The following is a 25,195-nucleotide window of genomic DNA, read 5'->3' as shown; positions in this document are numbered from 1 at the left end:
TTGATAAAATAAATTACAAATGTTGTATTGTTCGATACATATGCGTACCGAACCGAAAGCACTGTATCGAACGGTTCAATATCGATACGAATATCGTTGCACCCCTACTTTTCACAATAAAAGGTTCCAGTTTATCAATGACTCTCTTTGCTCTGACAGTGTGGATGTTAATTACTGTTAACAGCTGACGTCAGCGCTGTCGTGGGATGGCGGCACAGCAGAGCGCATCCCCAGCGTTCCAGTTAAAAGGGCTTCAAGAGGAACGAGCAGCAGGAAATACAGGTGCTGGTCATAACATTAGAATATCATCAAAAAGTTGATTTCACCAATTCCATTCAAAAAGTGAAAGATGTTTACGTTCAGTCCACACAGACTGACATATTTCAGGTGTTTCCTTCTCTCAGCCAATGAAAACCCCAGATTCAGCATCTTATCGTGAATATTACTGAAGACTAATACAAACAAAGTGTTTTCAGGAATCGTGGCCAACTGAACAGTCTGAGCATGAGCAGCTCTCGATACATAGCTGGGCTCCTTTTGCCTGAATGACGCAGCAACGCGGCGTGGCTCGATCAGTCTGTGGCGCCGCTCAGGTGTGACGAGAGCCCAGCTTGTTATTATTATTGGTATTTGTCGTGTTTATTATTCTTATCGTACCTTCCATATTTCTGTTGTTCAGCGCTTTGTCAGCCATGTGTTGTTTTTAACGTGCTATAAATGAAAATTTGGATGAATTGGTGAAATAAATCAACTTTTTGATGATATTCTAATGACCAGCACCTGTATATAGGACACGAGCTACGAGACCAGATCTCGGCCGCAGAGGATAACAACAAGCGTGCAGAAGTAGGGTGGTGCCACATGACCGAATGAAAACGTCTGTCATATTATACGCTACCATTTGTTTCATGGTGTCATAAAATCTACCGTTTACAGCGAAATGTTGTCATGGGAGCAGAGAATCCAGCATGACCAGGGAAGACGAGGCAGAACCAGGCAGCTCCAAACAGAAGGACCAGTCCACACAAACCCAGGACCTCAGTCCTAAACAGGGGGCCGGCTCTGCAGCAGGGAAACCGTTTGGTTATGAAACGCCTGACACGGACCAGAAAATTGGACTATGCACATTATGGCACAAACCGGTGCCCACCTCAGACTCAAACACCACAAAGCTCTTCTCACGTGACAGAGGATGCAGAGTTTACGGACGAGAAGCAAAAACGAGCCGTCAGGCGCTCCAGGTAAACCTCAGACTCAAACGTCAGAGCAGGCTCCTCCCCGCAGCACGCCGTGGAATAAAGACTCAAAAATGTATCGTTTCACGCAGTCAGAACACTTGACACCCAGCTGGAAACACCGCACATGTCGAGCTACCCGGGGTTCACAGGAAAAGCACATTTAGGGACAGAGATGGTTATCGGGATGTCTTATGTCAGGAGATTGTGGTCATGTGGCACAGCCCGAGGCAGAGGCTTGCTGTGGTTAAAGAAGGACGAGAGGAGGAACCTCCATCGACGCTGGAGTCAGTGGATCGCTTACTACCACAAAGACTGGAGCTGGACTCGACTGAGCTACAGGTGGGAAGAGCCCATCGCCACGACCACGGCAGCCTGGCAGGAACGTGGGCTTGAAACACCTGCACCGTGATTATGCACCCGAGGTTTCAAAGCGACAAAGGGAACATGTTGGAGCAAAGGCAGTGCGGAAAGAGAGGATTTCAAACCCTGCTTGCAAAGATGAGGTTTTGGTGAGGTTTGAGGGAATGGTGCTCCATGACTCAACCAGCGACGCTCAAACGCTCGGAGACTTGATTGGAGCGTAGCCGACGGTTACCAGGGCGCACAGACAGAAAAACAAGCCTTTCGGGAAAGCCTGAGTTTTTAAACGCTAACAGCAGGAATGTCGGCTGGACACAAACAGAGTTTAGCAGCTGACCGAGCAGTAAGGCAGTAAAACAGAGTCGAGCACCAACACTGCTAGAACAATGGCCTCTGGCTGGACGCCATTAGAGGGCCCTTCCTATTGGAGGGCGAGAGAGCCCCTGAAGGCCCCACAGCTGGAGGTCAGCACATGTCTTTTTCTTGATCATTTAAAGAGTTCATGTTTTATACAGCTGTAATGTTTACATGTGTATACTGGGTCTACTACTGGCACGATACCAGTCCTTCCTTTTAATGTTAATGGTCTGTCAAATCCGATGAAGTAAAATGAGGAAAGAAAAGCAGCTCAACTACAGGGAACATGACAAACGCATCTTCATCCTGTTATAACTCTGTTATAACAATCCTTCAATTAAGCAAACATCGATGGATGGATTACAGGCGTCCAACTCCTCGAGGGTTATGTATTATTGTAGGGTCTGCCTTACAATAGAAAGCACCTTGAGGCGACTGTTGTTGTGATTTGGTGCTGTGTAAATAAAGTTGAATTGAACTGAGGGCCGGTGTCCTGCAGGTTTTAGTCCTTGATCCAACACAGCTGATTTAAATGACCTCCTCAGCATGTCCTAAAGTTGTCCAGAGGCCTGGTAACGAACTCATCGTGTGGTTCAGGCGAGTTGGCCCAGGGTGAGATCTAAATGTGCAGCACAGCGGCCCTCGAGGCCTGGAGTTCCCCACCCCTGCTTTAGAAGATATAAATCTAAGTATTTACAAGTCTGAAGCAGAGCCTTCAGTTTACAGGCCCCTCTTCTGTGAAACCAGCTCCTAGTTTGCAAACAACTGGAGAAAAAACATAAAATGAAAACAACAGTCGAGGATATTAGTTTTAAAAAAAACCTGAACAACAGGAAATACTGAAAAATCGATTGTTTGTGAAGCAAAGCGGTTATAAAGGAGGCTCTCAGTCAAACCATTGGCCCAACATTTAAGACAAAGTATTAATATTCAGGGGAATACTGATTAGCCTGCTATACTGATGGCATTCTGATTTATTTGAGCTAACTCAGTGCCTGTACTGATGCAGGCGTTTGGCTATTCTGGTCAATTACAAAATGAATATAAGACAGGTACTCGATTACACCAGGAGAGAAGATGAAATAGAAGATGAAATAGTTACAGAACTATTCGAGTGCCATTATTCACCAGTACAGAGGATACAGTAACACACAAACAATCCATCAGAATGAATCTACCACCCAAGTTATTATATTTATTCCAAACCCGGCGGCAGGAGTGAGTGGGAAACAATCCCACGACTAGGGATGGGTATCGTTTAGGTTTTATCCGATACCGGTGCCAAACCGGTACTTTTGAAACAGTGCCGGTGCTTAAAGAATGGAGAACACAAACTTTGTCCAAAAACCTCTCATGTTGAGCTGTTTTTTTGTAAAAAGATAACAATGTTAGCCTTTTCTGCAGCTATGGGGCATATATGGATCACTCTTGGCTGGAAGCAGTGCTTAAACAATGGAAAAAACACAAACTTTGTCCAAAAACCTCTCATGTTTAGCTGTTTTCCACTTTTTCTTTGGTCATTTTAGCCTTTTTGGCCAGGGTGAAGGGAGTATCTGCCATCAAACAAGAGGACAGCCGCATGTAGCTATGATGATGTTTGCTAGTTCACCTTACATGCATTAATGTAATAACGTGGTTAGCCTACTCAACGTAAATTACACACGAACAACATTAAGCTACTCACGCAGAGAAGAACGGCTGCTGCTGCATCATCATCCTCATCATTTCTGCTGCACTGGCAGGGCTAGGGGCCAGGACTCTCCTCTACGGGTTCTTGGGGGATGTTGCTAACTCCGGGTCCGATAACAGGCACCACACCCGCAGTAGATGCGCTCGGTGTGAGGTCTCACAGCAAGCTATCAAATACGGTGCATTTCTCAGCTTTTAAAAAAAACGCTATATGTCGCCAGGTGTTTCATCGGATTCGAGGTGTTACCTCCTTTGACAGTATCACAGTATCAGCTTAAAGCACTTGTTGCTGCTGAGTTTGCATCTTTTGCTGTGAAGTACAGCCAGACTTTGACCGCTTCGCCTTGGACATTTTTAATCTGTAGCTCTGCTCTAAAAGAACCTACGTACCTGGACCCGCCTACTATCCTCGGAAACGTAAAATGATTGGCTGGAATCTAAAGTGTGTCACATCTCAGGAAAATAAAGCACCGAAATATGCGCTGCTTTTCGGTCTGGTCACTACCATTTATGTCAGAACCAGTGCCATCATGGCACCAGATACCGGTACCCATCCCTACCCATGACTGGGACAGAGTGTTGTCCAAATATATCCGGCAGGCTGAGGGAAGAGGAGGGTGGGGCCACAGTTAAGGCCTAAAGAGCTGCAGCTTTACGTGAGACCATGAAGGAAGACAGCCTACTGCGTTTCTGTAAAAACATCTGTATTTATACACGAGGCTGTTGTCAGAGGAAACCTGCAGACGGATCATTTCTGCCTCGCACACAAACACTCGGCTCTGTAATCGATATAACCAGGAGGACTGGACAACAACACGGGCGCGAGCTATGACATCATTCAGCCCACTGAATGATGTCATAGCTTTTACCCTCAAGCTGTTCGCAGATACGTTTCTACTGCAGGTCTGGTTTTGGCCACGTTTCCATGCCGACGACAGAGCGCTACAGAGTTTAAACGAAGCAAACGTTGGCGTACGTTTGAGTTACTGTATAACGGCTGCAGCCTTAGACGCCGCGCGTTACCTGATGGTTTCGGCCATTTTGATGCTCTCCTTCTTCCTGTCGTCCGTCAGGCGTCTGATGAAGTACAGGAAGTCCAGTCCGCAGCAAAAAACGCTGCCAACGGCGCCGAGCAGCACCAGCTTACTGTCGTCCGACGCCGCTGTTGCCATAGCGCTCTGGATCTCCTTCATCACCTGACAGGGACGAGACAGAGGTGAATTTCTGGGCATGTGGGGGCAGTCTGACCGCAGGGGCGGGGCCTCACCTCCGGGTTGAGCGTGTTGTTGTCAGAGCTTTTGGTGGACAGCAAGATGTGGGTGAAGCCATCTTGTTTCTTCACCACGATGTCACGGTAACGGTACGCACTCTCCGTCTGACGCACGCTGAAGCGAAGCCGTTTATCGAACGCTGAGCGCTCCTCCAGGCGCCGCTTCCCTGTCACCGTGGTCGCCCCGGCAACAGCACTCTGCAGACCCGACATCCCACCAGCGGCAACGCCCTCAATCAGTGGCGAATTTCCTAGAGAGAATGCAGAACATCAGAACGCCCACTTCCTGTCCACAGACAAAACAGCAGGTCATGGGACAACGACCAATCACCAGGAAGGAGGCGGAGTTTACTGTAAAATGAATATGGTTCTCATATATCACTATCAGGCTGAGGCTGTAAGGAGCTCTCCTACTGGCTGTTAGAAACACAGCTGCTCTCACCTGAGCGTGACGCGGCCTCGTAACCGATCAATCAGTCTAAGGATCGATCTGGTGGTCCGGCTGACTGATTACACCATTTGGTAATGGCTGATTGATCCGGTTATTGATCTTGGCGATAACAGTAGCATGCTTCCCCCCCCCCCGGGCGGGACTCACCTCTGCCACTGAGCGAGCGCATGGCAGCTGGCGTGATGGGGGCTCGTGGTGGCGGCGGTGGGTTCTGACTGCGGGGTCGGGTCCCCATGCGCGCTCGCTCCTCTCCAGGCCCCAGCTGGATCCCTGACGGCGGTTTCTCCAGCAGAGCGACCTCTGGTGGGACCAGCTGAGCCTCGCCTGCCTCCAGGCTGTGTGCCGCCTCGCTGGGCGACTCCTCGGCGTCTGGGCGGCCATTCATCGGGCTCTTTGGGACCAGGATCTTGATGCCTGTTTTTGACAAGTCCACGCTACGGCGGGCGGGGCCGGCCGGAGACGCCGACATCAGCCCAAAGCTGTCAGCCGGCAGCGGCTGCTGTAGGGGGCGGGGCGGGTTGGCAGGGAGCAACTGAGCTGGGCTCGGAGGAGACCTCGCCTGGTTATGGTCGCCCAAACCGCTTCGGATGTCCGCATCGACGTCGCCGCGAGAGGCATGTGGCTTGCAGGGCGCTTTGTGGACGGGGCCCCAGTGAAGGTTAGGCGTGCTGCGTGTGGAGCGCAGCAAGGCGCCGTCTCTGTGGCGCTCGGCGTGCTGGCGGTTGAACTGGTGGACATACGCCATGCACGTGGACAGGTGACTCTCGGGCTCCCAGGTGTCGCCCTCAGCGCCGTACCCTCGCCACCTGACCAGGTACTCGACCCGACCTTTCCTGTTCCTGCGCCGGTCCACAATCCGCTCCACCTGGAGGACACAGAGGGCGGAGCCCACAATAAGCATCACGCCACTACTTTGGTGACGTCACATTGTGACGTATTACAGGTATTGTTCACTAATCAGATCAAAACTTCCTCCGCCGGAGGGCACGGACCACTTCAAGTGTGAGCTCCCAGCAGGCTCCCGAGGACAGTTACAGGGAGAGACCGGAAGGCTAACAGACAGCTACCATTGCGCTAACTGTGCGGCCCCTCTAGCGACTAGCTGTAGTTTTTCTCTGGACTTCTCTCCAACCGTCTGCCTCGGACTCGATCAGTCGATAACTGCCTACTTTGTTCGACTTTCCTAACTTCATAAACTCCGCCGCTTAGCATGTTAGCATTAGCTCACATTACCTCGTAGAGCTCCTCGGTCGCCATGGAGATGTCCGCGTGCACGGGCAGCTTCAAGAAGCTACTTCAGGGGCGCAGCAACATGAGGGACGGTGTGTGTGTATGTGTGAGTGTCGATCCGCGCGGAGCTGCAGGTGTGTGTGCTCCTGTTGGCTCAGGTAACTATACCCCGGTGTTAGCTGTTAGCACGGTGGCGTCTCACAAGCTTCCGCTCTGACTCTGACCATGACCTTCAAAATAAAAGCCCCACCACGACAGGAAGTGACGTATTGCAGTTTTATGCACTGATGTGTAATTTTCTTTTTATTTGTTTCTAATTTAAATAATTAAAAATGGAAACATGTTTATTTCTGCTATAAAATTTAACCAGCTGGGGCCTCTGCTGACCCTAGAGGAAGTGCAGTATTTGGTACTTCCTGTGTGTGTTTCACGTTTTTTTTCCCACTCTGGGATTCCAAAGGTCAGTTTTCCTTAGTTTTGCAGCCACAGTCAGAGCTGTTTTCAGTTGTCCATACACTAGGGGAAGAAGCTTCAATGCTTCCTTTATGACCTCCTTTAGCAGAGGAGACACTGGACCGTCTTTATGAAAAGGGAGGAGAAAATGGCGTCCCATAATTCGTTGTCCATCCGACCATTCATGAAAACATAATCGCAGTAACCAAAGCGGAGCAGATCATGTAAATGTCCATTCTAAGTGTTTTTTCTTTTCATTCAGAACCTGTATATATATTTATTTACAGCTTTTATCAGCAGCAGTGAAACTCACAGCTGAACCCTGAGCGTCACATGAAGAGCAGAACGCTGTATGAGCGCAACATTATGATCTATACGAACTGATCAAAGTGTGCTTGTATGATCAGTGATCGTTAGTAATGTCCAGTGTTGGGAAGGTTACTTTAAAAATGTATTCCACTACAGATTACAGATTACATGCCCCAAAATGTATTCTGTTACGTTACTCAATGAGAGTAACTATTCTGAATACTTTGGATTACTTCATATATTATCAAGCTTTTTACAACTACATGAATGTCCTATTGCTGTGTGATTTATTACTATTACTGAAGGTTACTCTCCACACCAACACCAACTACATGTTTAAACCTTAATATAAATGAGTAACAGTAGGTGGACATTAGGTAAGGCTGCACTTTTTGCAGCGATCTCGTATAGAAAACTATTCCGCGCGTATATAAATCAGGTCCGCGGCGCCGAACCGTAGTAACGGGACCTCTGGCTGATACATCGGGTTCGTGTCGGGCTCGTAGCCAAACACTAGCTTTACTTTGTTGTCTGGGTCGACTTTGCTAGCGAGAGACAGAGAGAGGTGATGAAAGGCTGCTCCAACAGAACTTATTGTTTCAGAGGAAACACGAACACAGTGTACAGTCGAGTCTTAACAGCTTACTTACAGCTGGACTACACTGCCCACGAGGCTACATTCTTTTTATGTGGAGTGAATAAATAAAAGTATATTTACAGTGGCCCCTAGAGACAAAGCACATACAAACTCTAAAACGCAACGGAAGTGCTCCAGGATGCCAGGGGCCGTGTTGAGCTTTTGTTACCTAGAGGCTACACAAGCAAGGAAGTACCAGCAATCGGATTGGGTGTGTGGTAGTAACAGGTAAATATATATATATAAAACAATAGACATATGAATTCGATTGTGTAATTTGAGTGATCTAGTAGCTCTGTTTTGGAAGTTAACACTAGAAATGTGTTTTGGAGTTTGTACGTGCTTCGTCTGTAGGGGCCCCCATAAATATTTATATATAAACATACATAAAGAAAACCATGTTTTTTTACATTACTAATTCCTTTTGTGCATAATTTTATATTGTTGCTGATAATTAATTAATTAATTAATTAATTAAAGCAACAAAACAACCTGAAGAGCCGGTTCTCTAAAAGGAGCCGGAAATCCCATCACTAGTGTCCGCTACGTTGAAACGCTCGGGCCGCTCTGCCCGCCACAGTTTCACACTGGTCATGTGACTGCATGGCCACATCTGATTGGTAAAAAAGTTACCGGAAACGCCACTGGCCGCATGTGTTAAACTAATTATTTTTTTAAAAAAGTAACGAGTCGAATTTTGCAAATGTAGCAGAGTAAAAGTACCGTTTCTTCTTCATAAATGTACTCAAGTAAAAGTAAAAAGTATCGCGCAAAAAAGGTACTTTAAAAGTACATTTTTTTTCAAAAACTTACTCAAGTAAATGTAACGGAGTAAATGTAACTCGTTACTACCCACCTCTGCATACAGGGGGCGTCCTGATAAAACATGGCAGCCTCATGTTTCCTTCATGCTTTTACCTGCAGCACCGAGGATCTAACACCTGAGCTCAAGGTTTCCCAGCCCAGGGTGGAGTCTGTCTTAGATATGAAGTTAAATAAACACAAGTTATTACAGTTTACAGGAAGCGTAGTGACATGGAATAACTTTAACATCATGCAGTTATCTGTAGAGAAGCGTTTGGCTGATCAGAAGAGTGAAATGTTTGTGTCAGATTTGTATTGCTGGATTGTCATTTATGCCTAGAAATATATATTTGTATATGCTTAGAAGTATATAATCGTTTGTCTCATCCTAGGAGGTCTGTAACAACTGTGTAGCATGAAGAGGGGGGTGCGTTCACTCCTCTCCAGAGTGTTCTGGCATAGATCACGCACCTCTCTGGATCATGAGCAAGGTCGTATCTTCTCTTCTGATATATGGTATAGCAAACACACGTATATCTGTTTAAGTCTAAGTGCCTTTGTTTAGATGAGCAGCAGGTTTAGGGAAGTCTTTATGGGGTCACACTCTGACCACACACACGCACACCGCACAGACACGGTACTCTTTGTGTGTATGTAGACGTCATATGTTAATGAACCTATGCATATTCATGTAACCTCAATAAAGAGCAGTGTTACGAGGGAGCGGACGAGAGCGACTGGGGTCAAGCGAAGGAACGGCGTTTGTCCGGTTCTCTCCTGTGCACGAGAAACTCGAAACTTCGCCTGCTCGGTGTTTAATGCTTTTTGCTGTGTAGTTGAATAGTCTTGAACATTCCAGCGAATAGGTTTATGCTACAAACCTCAGTTTGGTGTTCTCGAGTTCTGCAGTCTGATAAAACCGACCTCCGCATCAAATCATTTTACTTGATAAGTCCGGATACTTCTTTCTCCTGTGCTTGAATTTTACTTTTGCAGCAGCATTCATTTCAAAAAGCTTAGCGATAACTGAGTTCCTCTCAGCTGTTCATCAAAATGGTCTACCTTAGTAGTTAACTTTTTTATAGCCTCAACAAGAGCAGAGTCGGATCTTTGTCATGGCTCTTAAGCTTCAAGGCAGGAGCTGTGGACTGGATGCTGCCTGCAACCTCCGTGTAGTCGTGTTCACATGTGGAAGAGGCTATACCAGGTTTATCCTCTTTTCTCGGTCGGCATGTCAGACTTCTGGTTCTGGGGACGTGTTCAACATAGGGAAAAACATTCGGGGCGGGTAAAGGTGAGGCGACAAACACACACGTGCCCACCAGCTTACCGCCAACCTGTAACTGTAACACTGAGTACTTCCTGTGCGTACCTGTGTTGTAGCGGGACACAGGCTGGTTTGTGTTTGCACTCTGAAGGAAACAAAGTTTCATAGAACACATTTTCTTTGCTTTTGTTTTATTGCAGCTGTTCTAACAGAACTTTTTTCATCGATGACTCAGGCCGAGTTGTCACAGATCAGAGGAAAACGTCCTCGGCTAGGCCGTGATTCTGGATTGGTCTCAGGTCCTCTCGGTAGTCCTTGCCATCAGTCTGACTTTTTCTTGCTTTTTTTGTGGCCTCCCAGCGGAGGCGCTAACAGTGGCGTGCCATCTTCATCGACCACAGTGGGGCGGGCCTTAAAGCACAGGTAGCAGAAGCAGGCGCCGATGGTAAGTGGAAAGGCAACCAGAAAGCAGCCGAGCAGCGGCGTGTGGCTGAAGACGGGCTGTGTACGAGAAACATACAGTCAGACTATTTAAACAGGAAGCAGCATGATGATGATGATGATGATGTGACTTACTGCCAGCGTGACTCTGGTATCATAAACGAGGCGTCGGACTCGTTGAAGGGCGCCGTTTCCTCCGTGACCCTAAGGTAAAGAGCAGACAGATGTTCAGAATCTAGCAGCTGCTTCCTGTCTGGAGGTGAGCCTCACCTGACTCACCTGCACGCTGCCGTTCAGCACGCCATCCAGGAAGTCCAGCAGGTTCTGCTCCGTTTGCACAGTGCCAGGGGGCAGGAAGTAGCCATCATTGGACAGATTCACCACGATGAATGTGGGCACAATGATCTCACTGTTGAAAACAATGACAAGTCAGAGGCGTCCAATCAGAGGAGTGAAGCTGATGTCAGAGGTGAAAACTCACCCCATCACCAGGCCGCTGATGTAATCAGAGCCGGCCATGAAGCCGAAGTACATCTCCCTGAAAGGGCGGGGTCAGACAAGAGTGGGCGGAGAAAGGTAGAGAGAGAGAATGAGATCGGAGTTCGCGCCCTGTTTCCTGTACTTTTCAGAATAAAAGTCTGACCTGCTGTAGATCTCTCTGTGCTCTGCAGCCACACTTTCCAACAGACTCTTGTACCTGAACAGGTGACAGGAAATGCTTCAGAGCACAGTCACAGGTAAATTTTACCCTGAAGATGAGTACTTAGATACTTGGAACTTTTTATTGTCATTGTGCAGTTGCTTGCACAGCACAATTCGAATGCAAGACCACAAAGATGCAAAAGTAAAGAAAACAACATACAAAGGAAAAAAACAATATAAGTAATATAAGTACACTATATTCATGGTGTATGAGTTACAGAAACATTGAGGGGGTGTGTACAAGGACAATAATATAAAATCATAAATAAATAAGGGTGGAGGGGCTATGGTCACTAAGGATGGGACAGTAACTGCACAACCGCCAGAATATTGCACAGAGAGAGAGCAGATGGGGTTACCTGAGACTTTCTTCACACAGGTGCTTCTCCTCCACCAACGCCAACAGCACCAGCTTACCTGCAGAACAGAGGCGGAGTCACTGCACCTGAGCCAATCAGCAACCAGTGAGTGAAATCCAGGCATTTCAGTGCTTTGTCCCAAACAGACCCGCCTGCTTCCAGTTTCATTATTGTTCAGGTGAACGTCTCCCTGACAGGAAACTCCATGAACAGATGGGTCTGTTTCCAAAGTCAAAGTTGTTCAGTGCTTTGGCTGAAGGTACCTGATGACATCACAGTGCACTCAGGTGTTCTGTGGTACCTGTCTCTCCCATGGCATACAGAGTGTAGCTGTCGATCTGGGAGAAGTTTGGGAATCGTTCTCTGTTAATCCACAACTTCAGGTCCCCGTCACGTTCCTCTGAAAGACAGTAAGCAGCTTGTTTAAGTCAGGTGAAATGCACACAGCAAATGCATGAATTCCCCATGTCAGTCTGATTTGTAACAGAAGCGTTTTCTCAGAAGAGCTGACAGCAGATACAAAGCTCCATGTGCACATGAAGGAGTTACTAACCACATCAACCACACAAGATGTGAGACATCTTATTTCAAAGGATTCCTCAGTCTGCTTTTACTGCCACAACTTCCAATGACTGTGATCAGTTCAAAGTTCAAGCCTGGATCCTTTTAGCCTAGTTTAACCTGACTTCCATGCTGGATCTCATTGTCACACACCTGCACTTCTTCCTGCTGACATTACTCCTCCTACAGATTCTCCCTATTATCAGTCAGTGTCCTTCAACTGGGTGCACAGTGAGATTCAGCACTGACACAGCTCTGCTACGCTGGTGATGCTCAGCTGTATTTCTGTTAAACCTGAGTGAACACTTTAATGGATCTTCAGACTTCTTCGTTCTCAGTCCTGGTAAACTGAGCTTCTTGTTTGTGGTCCTGATAGCTTCTCTAAGGAGGTTATATCGGTTCCCTCATCAACAATATTAAATATTGGTGTTATTTTATCTATCTGGTCCAGAACTCAGCAGGCAGGACTGACTAAACAATTCTTGTTTCCCTTTGCCGTCTTCATTTTAAAATTGCATTGTTTTTATAGTTAATATTTACAGTTCAGAGCTAAAGTGTGTGCAGGACCATATGTTTTATTGTGTGAAGTATGTCTGTGAAGGTTCTCAGTCATCCAGGTCATCGTAGTCTAAGGAGCTTGGAAAGAAAAGCGTCTGGACTTCTTTAAGTTGCTTGAAGACGTTTCACCTCTCACCCTGGCTGATTGTGACACCCGCTTTCACACCTCGGCTCATGTGATCAGGTAGAGGATCATCAGGGGGTCCTTTTGTCCCTCTTTGGGGGGAAACTCCCACTGGGTTTAAATCTGGGACTCTCCATCATTTGACCTTAGAACTGAAGAAAATTCTCAGATGAGAGGTGAAACGTCTTCAAGCAACTCAAAGAAGTCCAGACGCTTTTCTTTGCAAGCTCCTTAGACTTTATTGTGTGAAGTTACTGTGTTGTAGCTGTACAACACGATTTTCAATTTTTTTTGTACAAACAAGTTTTGGTGGCTGAAGACATTTGTGCAGAGCTGTAGCTTTTTTGCTGTTATTTAATATTCCACGAGAAAGAGTTCTGTTGGCCTGTTCATCAAAATTAACTCACCGCTGTAGGTGAAGTAAGTCCCATCTTTAAATACCACCACAGCAGGCAGAGTGGACAGAGACACCGCCTGAAATAAAGACAGATTATCTACAGACTGGGACGCAGATTATCTACAGATAAAGACGCAGATTATCTGCAGACGCAGATTATCTGCAGATTATCCACAGATTATCTACAGACGCAGATTATCTGCAGATTATCCACAGATTATCTACAGATGCAGATTATCTACAGACGCAGATTATCTGCAGATTATCCACAGATTATCTACGGACACAGATTATCTAAAGACGCAGATTATCTAGGGACGCAGATTATCTACAGACGCAGATTATCTACAGACGCAGATTATCCACAGATTATCTACGGACACAGATTATCTACGGACACAGATTATCTACGGACACAGATTATCTACAGACGCAGATTATCTACAGACGCAGATTATCTACAGACGCAGATTATCTACAGACGCAGATTATCTACGGACGCAGATTATCTACGGACGCAGATTATCTACGGACGCAGATTATCTACAGACGCAGATTATCCACAGATTATCTACGGACACAGATTATCTACGGACACAGATTATCTACAGATAAAGACACAGATTATCTACGGACACAGATTATCTACAGATAAAGACACAGATTATCTACGGACTCAGATTATTAGAGTTAGTTTTGAGAAATCTCGCAAAAGTTCATTGTAATTTTTTTTCTCCCATGTCCCTTGCGGGGCTCCGTATTATCTACAGACTCAGATTATCTACAGACTTGGACGCAGACATGTTCGTCCAGGGTGGGAATGATGAGTATAAACATGTCTTTTTAAAGGAACACACTGACGTTCCAGGAAAATATTACACCTGCTGCTGGATGTCCACCACATTTTGAAACCTTGTGGACATAGGGGGGATTTTTAAAGTGTTTTAAAAAGTTTTGTCTCAGCATGTGGATAAGGTCAGCTCGATCAGGTGATGGACACGTTTGACCAACAGACGATAGAGTTTTCTGACCTTCGGTAGGACGCCTCTGCTGGTTGAGAAGAAGTAAGTGTGGACAATCAGCTGCTCAGCGACTGACGTGTAGTTTCCCTGAAACACACCACAGGTCAGTTGTGTGTGTGTGTGTGTGTGTGTGTGTGTGTGTGTGTGTGTGTGTGTGTGTGTGTGTGTGTACGTACCTTTAGCGGTGACGTGGCTCCTACATAAACAAACATGACATCATGGCGGCTCATGGCGTGCTGGAAGAGCTGCACACTACTAAGTGATCGAACCAGCGGCCTGAGCAATAAGACAGATTCCCAATGTGATATCATTGTGACATCACCGTCATGTTAAACATCATTTTCCCTTATTTTGTGTCGGCTGTCTAAACTCACCCAGCAATCCGATTAGCAAAGTCCATTATTCCATCTTTGGTTCTCACGCCTGAATAATTATATTTTATATTCTTCTTTAACCTGGAAACAGGAAACAGCTGGTTAAAGATCTGCAGCATGCCTGCATCACTGTCACACCTGTCACACCTGACCATGGTGTATCTCTGCCCGTTATACCACCTGACTGAGGTGCATCTGATGGTGTAAAATGAAACACCTTGTGGTGTTTGGAGCTGCGGTTTCAGTCAGTGGATCTTATGTGTGTGTGGCGTCACAGTGAGGACTTACATAAGGATGGCTGGATACGTTCTGACGCGAAACTCTTTGGCCAAACCTTCAGACAGAGAGAACACATCTGACCTCTGGGCTTTTATTTTGACAGTCACTGACAACAATTTGCTGGTAAATCAGTGCTTTAATTTTTACAGTGACTGACCGGTGTTGGCAGTTGCATCTGATTTGCCGACATGGACCGGAGAGCCGAGACTCCTATATTCTGATCCAATCTGATGCCAAACCGGATCCAGTTGTTTACAGAACGTACACCAGGGGGCGTAAAACTGCAGCGAGACACGACAGGGGCAGACGACACTCAGAAACACTCAAGAAGTACTCAGAAGATACACAATTGCATGACAAGTACTCTGAAATGAACTGCAATACAGTCTCAGAGGATGTTACTAACGTCCAATATCAGATTTCTCTCTGCTTTCAAAGCAAAATCGCTCTGCTCTGATTGGACCCGACTGTAGGATCAGGTAATCGCTCTGCTCTGATTGGACCCGACTGTGATGCAGGTGGAATGTCACCTGTGTTTTTCGTGCTTTTATCAAACAGGGTCAGTGCGGACGTGTTCTTTATCACGTGGAGTACCGCTCGGCTCCATCCTCAGACCTGTTCAGCTTGCATCTGTTTCCCTTCAGTTACTTAATCTGCAGGTATGCTCAGGTGGCCTCAGATTTCTACTGTCTTTGAACTGAACTTGGATTAAGTCTTTGTTCTTGATCCTAATCATATTTTTTTTTACCCTGGGCAAACAATTACCAATCTGTACAACCTCTTAATCAGTGATCATTGATCACCCCCCATCCCCCCGAGACCATGCAGTGCTTTTCGTGTTCTTGGTTCTTCTTGTTCGGTTGTGTTTTAACGCTGCTGCATTCTGTGAAGCACGACGTTTAGAAAGCTGCTGCAGACACGTAGTGTTTAGTATTATTATTAATAAGTACAAATAAAAATAAGTAAAGTACACACAGTACACAGAGTAAACTCATCTGTACCTTGATGAGCCAGATTTCATCGTCTCCTTTTGTCTCCATGAAGCTGAAAAGACGATCAATCAGCCTGATTAGTGATTACTGATCATCAACCTAAAGTCAGTTAAATTCAACATTCAGTTTGAACTCACGAATCATCGAGCTCCTCCACGAACGCCGCCGCAGACGCAAACAGCAGCACTGACCACACACACACACACACACACACACACACACACAGGTCCATTAACTTAGTCTCCAGGCCATTTGACCCCGATCCCACTGATCATGCTCTGATACTTCAGGCCTTCGTTCACCTGATACATTGAGTCACATGACTCCATCAGACGTGGAGTATCAATACCTCCAATTAAAACTTTCAGATTAAAGTTTAATCTCACAAACATCAATCTGTGATCAGATGATTTGGGACTGGCTCAGGGGGAAGCTGATTCTTAAAAATGGACTGTATGTATTATTGTAGGGTCTACCTTACAATATAAAGCACCTTGAGGCGACTGCTGTTATGATTTGGAGCTATATAGATAAATAAAATTGAATTGATTTCAGCTGAAACCAGAAACAGATTCAGACTGTTTTCAGATTAACAGCTCAGTAATCTGACTGTAATCCATCTGTAGGTTCTCGAGTCTCGAGCTGCCCTTTCCTCACACTCTGAAGCTACGATAAAGAGGAAGAAAGTTTGGACGTACCTGAGAGCAGGACTGTGGTCCTCCTGTCCGCCATAATGGCTGAAACTGGATTAACAGCACAGAACTAATCTGCTAACACAGAACACACTGCTAATCTTACAGATTAGCAGGCTGCATTCAACCCACTCAAACTTTATTCACAGCTGCTTCACATCAACAACAAATGCACAGCTGACATTAAAGCTGCGGGAGGCCAGAGGAGACCAGCAGGGGGCACCACTGCACCAGAGGGAGACAGGAAAGAAGGACAGAAGAGGAAAGAGATTTGGAGAAAAGGAAGTGATGAAGAAGAAAGGAGGAGAAAATGGACAAGCGGTTTAATGTTTTCTGCTCTACTGATCTATCTATCTAGATAGATAGATTGATAGATAGATAGATCGATCGATCTAGGCTCAAACAGAGCTCTGAGGCGTCTGTGAGGTGGAGGTGGGGAGCAGGTGGGCTGCACTAATGAGTCACACAGATTTAAACCACACAGAGTGGAGGCTAATTGGCTCAAAGAAGGTGGGCAAGAAGATGATTGGACTACAGTGATTTGAATGCAACCATCTGCTGATATTTTTGTTTTTATGGTGCAGCATGGACGTCAAATGAAAATAACATCATCACCATCATCGTTTATTTATATAGCACTTTAAAAATACACAAGGCCGACCAAAGTGCTGAACAACAGAAACATAATAGATACCATAAGAATAATAAATACGATAAAATAATAAACATAGCGAAAACAATAAAATACAAGTCAGTCAACCACTGAATCAAAAGCCAGTGAATAAAAATGCGTTTTCAATCTGGATTTAAAAACCAGCACTGATGTCGATCGCCTAATGTGAAGAGGAAGATTAGCTCAGGACCCACGATAGAGAACGCTCGGTCTCCTCTCAGTTTCAGCCCTGATTTGGGGACTGAGAGCCACAGCTGCTCAGCTGACCGGAGCGAACGAGTGGGGACATAGGGCTTCAGCAAATCAGACAGATACGCAGGTGCCAGACCATTTAAAGATTTAAAAACCAATAAAAGAACTTTAAAATGAATCCTAAATTCAATTGGAAGCCAGTGCAGGGAGGCCAGAACCAGAGTAATGTGCTCAAATGTCCTTCTACCAGATAAAAACTGTGCCGCAGCATTCTGGACTAGTTGCAGGCGTGTCCGGTCCAACCCCTATTAAAAGGGAGTTACAATAATCCAAGCGTGAGGTTATAAAAGCGTGGATAACAGTCTCCAAGTCACGCCTTGAAAGAAAAGGTTTAACCTTCGACAGACGCCTGAGATGATAGAATGATGATTTCACCACCGCATTCACGTGGCCATCAAGAGTAAGTGCAGAGTCGATTTTTAACCCAAGATTGGTAATCGAGCTCTTCAGGTGAGGGGTCAGAGCAGCAAGGTCAACATCAGGGATATCAGAGGAACGATTCGGGCCGAACAGAATTGCTTCCATTTTACGTTCATTAAAATTTAAAAAGTTTTGAGCCATCCATGACTTAACATCACTGAGGCAATCAAGCAGGAGTCTAATTTGGGAGCTATCAGAACGACTGAAAGGAAAATAAAGCTGGCAATCATCAGCATATAGACGAAATGAAACTTTATGTTTACGAAAGATCGCACCCAGTGGTGCATGTTCTTAATGTTCTGACTCAAGATCCCATGTTAAAGAGTTTCTACATGCTTTACAGTACTGTGAAATTAATTTATATAGCATCCACAAATTGTCACTAGTTGATTCTTTACCAGTGTGTGCTTAATAATGAGACTTTACAGGGCAGCTTTCATTTTTTATTTTTGCATATAATTTGTAGCATTACACATCCTGGTTCATTTGAAGGTAAAAAACAACAATCCGGCTTTTTTAACATTTCAGGGTTTGATCTTTAGAAGTTTTGGAGATGTTGATGCTCAAACACTGCTGCAGATTTCAAATTTCAATCACGCCTCACACATCATCATGTTTCTGTGGTAAAAAAAAACCTGAAGAAATTTAGCTTGAACTGAACTTTACTGACAAATTAATCAGAAAACCGAATCGATCACATCACAGGAAAATCAATCAATATTCACATGAAGCTCAAGTTTCCAATCAGCTGCGTAACCGTGAGTAACACAGTGATGTCATCACCATCAAAGGCCTGCATCACTCCCTGATCTCATTTCGTCTCTCCATCTGATCAAAACCTTTGACCAGTAAGAGCAGAACCACGAGGGCAGCATCACAGAGGAAGTTTGGCCTCGAGCACGGCGCCGTCAGATGAACTGGCGTCGGTGTGGCCCACGTGCTGCCTCGGTGTGGTGGAGTCCAAGGGGTTAGCGGTGGCCTCTGAGAACGCCTGCCTCTCTGATCTTCTGCTCGAGCCGTCGGCATCGCTCTCCATCCAGCACGACTTGCTGTCAGACACTGAGGATAGGCGGTTCTGAGCCTGGTGGCCATTGGTCCTGACGCTGGCATTAAGTCGACCTTTTGGCGAGCTGGTAAAAGTGGTACAGCGAGACGAAGTTGCGCTTGAGCTGAAAGAGGAGCGCAGGTCCTTCTCCTGCAGCCGTAGCACGCTGCGAAGAAAAGGGACATAGTGACCAATGGCAGCGCGGTACTTTGGGTGTGTGATGGCATAGATAATGGGGTTGTGGATGGCAGAGGCCTTGGCGATGACAGCTGGCACCGAGTTCATGTATGGAGTCAGCAGGTGTGCGTAGCCGGCGGTGGCGGTGAGAGCAACCACAGAGTATGGCGACCAGGAAACGATGAAGAGCAGGATTACTACCAGAGCCACCTTAGCCATTCGCCACTCGCTGCGCAGACGCTCATATGCCTTGTTGACCTCGCCACAGTTCAGCTGCTCTATTTCCCGCCCCGCCTGCTGCACTGCCCGGAAAATGGCAAAGTAGCACGCAGCAATGACAGCGAGTGGGATGAAGAAGACGAAGGAGAACAGCAGGAGGGTGTAAGTGCGTACAGCAGCTGTAAAGCTCATGTAGTCCCAGCTGCAGGATGTCTGCAGGCCTTCAGGGACGTAGGCGCTCCACCCGAAGAACGGCGGCAGACTCCAGCCCAGAGAGTACAGCCACACAACTGCCACCACCACCAACACTCTCTGATGACTCACCCCACCCAGCATCGCCAGAGGACGCGTGATAGCCAGGCAACGGTCCACCGCAATTGCCGTCAGCGTTATCATGGAGGTGATGCCAAAGAGAGCACCGCAGAAGGCATACAGCTCGCAGGCCAGCTCCCCAAACACCCAGCGGTGATGCAGGCTGGCCACAAAGAAGACCGGAGACTGTGTCAAGGACATCAGGAAGTCGGCGGCCGCCAAGTTAACCACTAGCAGGTTGCTGGGCGACCTCAGCGTCCGACTGCGACAGAACACGTAGATGACCAGAGCGTTTCCCAGCATGCCTGTTACCCCTACCAACAGGATGACTGAGCCAATGATGTAGTGGGCGTGGTCAGGGACATCCACGGTAGGAAACAGGTGAGACTGGGCGCGAGCACTCTGTGTAGGGGCGTGGTCAGGCAGGTGGAGCAGTTTAGACATCCTAACCTGGTGATGGTGCTCAGTGCAGTTTCCACCCAGAGGGCACAGAGCTGACTTCCTGCTCGAGTGGATGTGACTCATTGCGATGGCAGCCGGATGCCGGCAGGACGTCCGTGTGGCGTTAACAGGATTTCCGTCGGATGATGCTGAACGCTAACCGGATCGGTTGGATGTGGGCTCGAGCTCTCTTAGTTGGCTCTGCGTGCCGGCTCGGTCAGGCTGCGGCTCTTTATGTTGGCCTGATCGATGGATGGCGGCGCATTATCGAGTTGACCGATCCATTAACTCTCTGCACTCGGAGAAGAAGTAAACATCTGGATCAGATATGACCTGATTGCTGCAGGTTAATGTGGGCCGTTTCTGAGGTTAATGAGCTTTTAGTGAAAACACAGTCAGATGTTCATTTATAGGTCACAGTGTTTCCTGTCCAAGTCCTAGAAATGAGCCAAATCATTAAGTCATGCCATTAGTCAAGGACAGAGGGGAAAACGGATGGTTTTGTTTTTCAGCGTTCAGAGCTCAGAGGTCAGTTTGTTCTTCCACTGAAATGGCCCAAAGACACAACCATGAAGAGGAGAGATCTGTGCAGTGTCACAGCGAGACGTCGTAATCTCAGTATCTCAATACATTTTATTTGTGGGCGCCCTACTAAACCCAAGCGTACCACGCATAAAAGACAAGTAGTAAAAACCAGCATTGGACAACAATACTGAAGTCAATGTCAGAGAGGGTGAGCCAGTTTAAACAGATGGGACTCTTCCCCATAGTGGTGAGACGGGCAGAGGGAACAATCGGGTGAACGGCAGATGAAGACCCACGAGAATGAGAGGGAACGGCAACGTGGAGTGACTCACACAAGCAGGGATTGCCCAGGTTAGGGATACGTATGACAGCATTATTCTGAAGCAGAAAGTGGAACGACACCTGAGGAGAGGGCAGGTTGGAGGAGCTGCCACTATCAATGGAAAACCTGTGGGATTTGGTTAGAGTGGAAGCTGTGCTGACAAACTTTATTTTTATTACTACAGAGTTTGAGAAAATAGGAGGAGAGCCATGTTTTAACCTCCATGAGGCAGTCACAGAGGGGGATGGGTGGAAGGCTGAAACTGGGTTTGGAGGAAATATACAGCTGAGTGTCATCTGAGGAAAACCGGCAGACACAGGAAGTGTGTCACGGGCTGCGACGGCAGACCGTGGAGTTGTAGAGAAAGTAGGGCCCAAACGCGAGACTCAAGTGAAGGACAGTGGATTTATTTATGGCGAGTGGACAGAAACGACAACTATATACAATTCAAGCACTGTGACTCCTGTGGCGATTCCTCTAAGAATCCCACACAGTGCACGTGTCCATAGCAGTGAAAAGGTGACAACTCCAAAAACCCGATTCCACTCCGTGATTTCCCCTCGTGACGACGTTCCTGACTCCCGACTCCTGGTGACACAAAAACACACACAGCTCAGCAGGCAGCCTTTAGTAGCGAAGCCGATCACAACACACTAATCTACGGAGGTACTTAACAGGTTCGACTTAGTATAATCCCGCGCCGACTGGGGCTCCGCCACCTTCTTAAATAAGGCGCCCCTCATGAAGCCATCAGCTGCAGCTGGTGAGGGCTAATGGGCGGCAGGTGCGGCAGTCCCCAGTGCAGGAACACTTCCGGGTCGCAGTCCCCTCAGCGACCCCAAAACATCCGGGAGCACCCAGGGAGAAAGGACAAAAAGGGAGAGAAAACCACCATAACATATGGAAAAACATACAAGAAATACATGAGCTCTGGGTCATCAGACCCAGACCATGACAAAGTGAACTTTCAATAATGGAGGAGCAGTCCCAGTACCGAGAAAAGAGTCAATAATGGTGGTAATAAGAGGGACCAGTGAGGTAAGAATATAAAAATCCTTTAATTGACGCACAAGCGGAAACGCTCCTTCATGCATCGAGGATGCAGCAGTCTGTCACTGAAGCAGCTCTGCAGCAACATCTGCATGCATGGGGTGGGAGACTCTGTCCATCAGAGATGTTATTTTGGCCACAGTCCTTCTGTCTCCACCACCTGCACTGGGTCCAGGGTGCATCCCAGAACAGAGCTGGCCTTCCTAATGAGTTTATCCAACCTCTTCCTCTCAGCTGCTGATAAACTGCTGCTCCAACATACCACACTGTAAAAATGACAGATGCTACCACAGAGTCATAGAAGGTCTTTAAAAGCACTCCCTGTGCTTCAAATGACCTCAGCCGCCTCAGCAGGTGGAGTCTGCTCTGACCCTTCCTGTAAAGAGCATCAGTGTTGTGGCTCCAGTCCAGTTTATTATTCAGGTGAACACCCAGGTACCTATAGGAGTCCACTATCTCAATGTCCACTCCCTGGATGTTCACCGGTGTCAGTGTGGTGGGTCTGCGTCTCCAGAAGTCCACCACCAAGAAAAGCTTAGACTAGGACAGTGGGAAGAGGGTCCCTGGGGAGATGATTTAGACTCTTGAATCATTACTGATACATCTGATACTGAGGGGAGAGTGAAACGTGAACATTAGTAAATGGTAAACAAAGACTACAGATCTCAAGCTGCAGGTGGATACAGAGCTGCAAAGGATACAAGAGAGAGTTAGGTTAGAGAAGGAAAAGAGTGTGGAGATGCAGGAATATTGTTAAACAAAGGAACTTTGGGTTACATGCACGAGAATAGAATAAACCACAATAGTATTTAGATTTGGCCGAGGCAGTACAGTTCTTATGAAACAGAATGTGATTATTAAACATTTCTTTCTTAAAGAGGAATTTTGGTTGGCGCCCCTTAGATTTGAGAAACCCAACACGTTCTCACTCCCTAAGCGTAATATTTTACACTCGGTGACAAATCGTCAACATTTTACGCTCTCAGTTACCCAACACGTTCCTAAATGACAACATCGGAAAAAGGAGAACACATGAGAACCCTTTGGACTTTGTGAATCTACACATGTTCGTTCATTTTCCTAAAATCGCTTTGGAAAACACTATTTTACGCCATTTAACTGCTGGTTAGGGTTATGGATAAGGTTAGGTTTAGGGCTGGAATACATGGCTGGAACATCTATTACCGTGGGACCAAAAATAATACAAAAAAATAAAAAAAATGATTACAAATTTTTTTAAAAACATTTTTTAATAAGAGAAGTCAGTGAAACAGTTTGATTGAAAAACAAGAAGACGCCATAGATAGAAACACATTTGTGAAAAGCTCCTCATTTATGTCTCTAAAATGTAGACTTAAAGCCGGATGTTTAGAAAGCTTCTCTTTTTTCCTGACAAAATAAATAAATGAATAAATAAATATAACCCGGGTGAAAAAAAGCGACAGTGCAAATTCTCTGTAACAATCACAGAGCCCCTTACATCTGGATACTTCGCAGTTTTTTTAAGGACCAGAAGACTCACAGAAATGCTATATGTGTTAGCTAATCCGAGAGTTAGCTACAAGCTGCTGAAATATGGGACTGTTCATTTACAGTTACTGTACATGTATATACCATTACCTCTGCCACACAGCATTTTCAGTAATCTGTATTTATTTACTCTACTTTTTTAATAAAAATATATTTTCTTTATTCAATCTCTGTCTTCCTTCCCCCTCCCCAACCGGTCACAGCAGATGGCCCCGCCCCTCCCTGAGCCTGGTTCTGCTGGAGGTTTCTTCCTGTTAAAAGGGAGTTTTTCCTTCCCACTGTTGCTCATAGTGCTCATGGGGGTCATATGATTGTTAGGTTTTTCTCTCTATGTATTATTGTAGGGTCTACCTTACGATATAAAGCGCCTTGAGGCGACTGTTGTTGTGATTTGGTGCTGTATAAATAAAACTGAATTGATTTCGTTTATCTTATGTGCAGTTTTGACCTGCAGAATTTCGCTGCTGGAAGTGAAACTTGAAACAAAGCTAATGTGTGAGCTAACAGGAAATGCAGATGAGGAGTGGAATCTGTTTTTAAATTGTATTTGAAAAAAGATTTTGCTAAAACATGTTTTATTGCACACATTACTGAAGCACAAAGTCTGATGCTCATTGTCCGTCCCCCTGACGTGTGCTCAGAGTTACGTTTTTGGTTCCTGATTAATCAGAACCTGTTCAGTTCTGGCTAATTTTGAGCACTGAGTCCAGGTGAGCAGCAGGTGAGACGTCAGCTGCTTCACTCACGTTTGTGAATTATTTCCAATGAAAATAGTATTCTAGTATTCACTGATTAATAATCAGCTGACTGTCACAGCCTTATGTACTCATTGAGGCCTTTTCAAAGTTAAAAAGTGTTTAAGGCCTTCATATTTTCAAAGTAAAGGTCTGAGAGTGAATAAATAAGAACAGAAATTATTTTTTCTAAGCTTTTATTTTCATTAAAAAAGTCCACAAATAAAACTTTGTGCCGAGCCCCGTCACACCAGCTCATGTTCAGAACGCAGCTTGCTGGGAGGGGGCGTGGTGTCTGCGGACATGTCTCAGCAGCAGCTGGCGGTCCGGGCTCGAGTAGTCGCACTGTTGACATGGGAACGCCTCACCAGTGTGATGGCGGCGAGCATGGAGATCCAAACTCTTCTTCTGGATGCTGATGAGAAAAACAAAAACAACGCGGTCCAATTCTAGGGCTACCGATTGCTTTAGTAATCTATCAGTTTTTCCACAGATTAATCAGATCACACATCAGTACTGATCAATAATGAATCCTGACACAGGTGTTTCAGGACGAACTGCTCATTGGTTTCCAAACTGCAAACAACATCCGTGAAAACACAGATAAACCCTTTGATTTATGAGTCACATTCAATTTAATTTTCTATTATTCGAAATACTCGAGCAGCAGAGTTTGTGGGAGCACAGGTGTGCACCAGGTGTGTGTCAGGTGCGTGTCAGGTGTGTTACCTGCTGTAGTCACAGTGCTGACACCTGTACGGTTTCTCCTGGCTGTGAGTCCTGTAGTGTCGGAGCAGAGAGCTGCGATCGATGGACGCATACGGACACTCTGCACACCTGTACGGCTTCTCACCTGAGATCACACACGGGACGCACAACGTCACCTGACAGTCACATGACAAGGGCTCGCAGCTTTCTGTGTGTTCCCT

The 25,195-nt window shown here is 46.2% G+C and overlaps 4 protein-coding genes across 11 annotated transcripts in view; all 4 read right to left on the bottom strand.

Moving 5' to 3' along the window:
• The window catches only part of cdyl (chromodomain protein, Y-like), a 21,012-nt gene extending 14,177 nt beyond the window's left edge, over positions 1-6,835 (bottom strand). Inside the window, exons 1-4 of one of the 2 annotated variants that reach the window (XM_005946431.3) lie at positions 6,599-6,835; positions 5,513-6,230; positions 4,912-5,165; positions 4,668-4,840 (exon numbers count right to left, since the gene is read on the bottom strand). In XM_005946431.3, the coding sequence (XP_005946493.1) occupies positions 4,668-4,840; positions 4,912-5,165; positions 5,513-6,230; positions 6,599-6,622 (1,169 nt within the window). In that variant the 5' untranslated portion in view covers positions 6,623-6,835. The other variant, XM_005946432.2, reaches the window with a different exon arrangement.
• A 3,382-nt stretch (positions 6,836-10,217) lies between these two features.
• LOC102289065 (protein disulfide-isomerase TMX3) lies at positions 10,218-16,729 on the bottom strand. The gene is made up of 16 exons (XM_005946429.3): positions 16,573-16,729; positions 16,012-16,060; positions 15,884-15,926; positions 15,040-15,163; positions 14,892-14,937; positions 14,604-14,684; positions 14,406-14,505; positions 14,239-14,316; positions 13,218-13,284; positions 11,869-11,967; positions 11,568-11,625; positions 11,150-11,203; positions 10,988-11,044; positions 10,786-10,915; positions 10,642-10,710; positions 10,218-10,566 (listed from the first exon to the last, which is right to left on the bottom strand). Exons 1-16 carry the CDS (start codon positions 16,604-16,606, stop codon positions 10,387-10,389), a joined length of 1,269 nt encoding a protein of 422 aa, XP_005946491.1. The 5' UTR covers positions 16,607-16,729; the 3' UTR covers positions 10,218-10,386.
• A 1,733-nt stretch (positions 16,730-18,462) lies between these two features.
• Positions 18,463-20,196, bottom strand: opn4.1 (opsin 4.1). Its single transcript, NM_001287406.1, is given in 1 exon segment — positions 18,463-20,196. A coding segment is annotated over 1 exon segment (1,404 nt). The 5' UTR covers positions 20,190-20,196; the 3' UTR covers positions 18,463-18,785.
• Positions 20,197-24,446: 4,250 nt separating this feature from the next.
• The window catches only part of si:dkey-154p10.3 (zinc finger protein 567), an 8,975-nt gene continuing 8,226 nt past the window's right edge, over positions 24,447-25,195 (bottom strand). For all 7 annotated transcript variants that reach the window (XM_005946423.3, XM_042213817.1, XM_014341369.2 and 4 more), the window contains 2 exons: positions 24,996-25,119; positions 24,447-24,681 (listed from right to left, as the gene is read on the bottom strand). In XM_005946423.3, the coding sequence (XP_005946485.1) occupies positions 24,528-24,681; positions 24,996-25,119 (278 nt within the window). In that variant the 3' untranslated portion in view covers positions 24,447-24,527. The remainder of the gene's footprint in view (positions 24,682-24,995; positions 25,120-25,195) is intronic.

The sequence above is a fragment of the Haplochromis burtoni genome, unplaced genomic scaffold (assembly GCF_018398535.1).
Source record: "Haplochromis burtoni strain Fernald_Lab_line unplaced genomic scaffold, NCSU_Asbu1 Contig_483, whole genome shotgun sequence".
NCBI classification, from domain to species: domain Eukaryota; kingdom Metazoa; phylum Chordata; class Actinopteri; order Cichliformes; family Cichlidae; genus Haplochromis; species Haplochromis burtoni.
This window is presented reverse-complemented; position numbering and strand designations above follow the sequence as displayed.

Coding starts and splice junctions, on each gene's coding strand:
- LOC102289065 (XM_005946429.3), bottom strand. CDS start 16,606: ATGGCGGACAGGAGGACCACAGTCCTGCTCTCAG. Junction 15,164..15,883: donor ATGAAATCTGGCTCATCAAG/GTACAGATGAGT, acceptor GTCTCGCTGCAG/TTTTACGCCCCCTGGTGTAC. Junction 10,916..10,987: donor ATCAGCGGCCTGGTGATGGG/GTGAGTTTTCAC, acceptor TGTTTTCAACAG/TGAGATCATTGTGCCCACAT.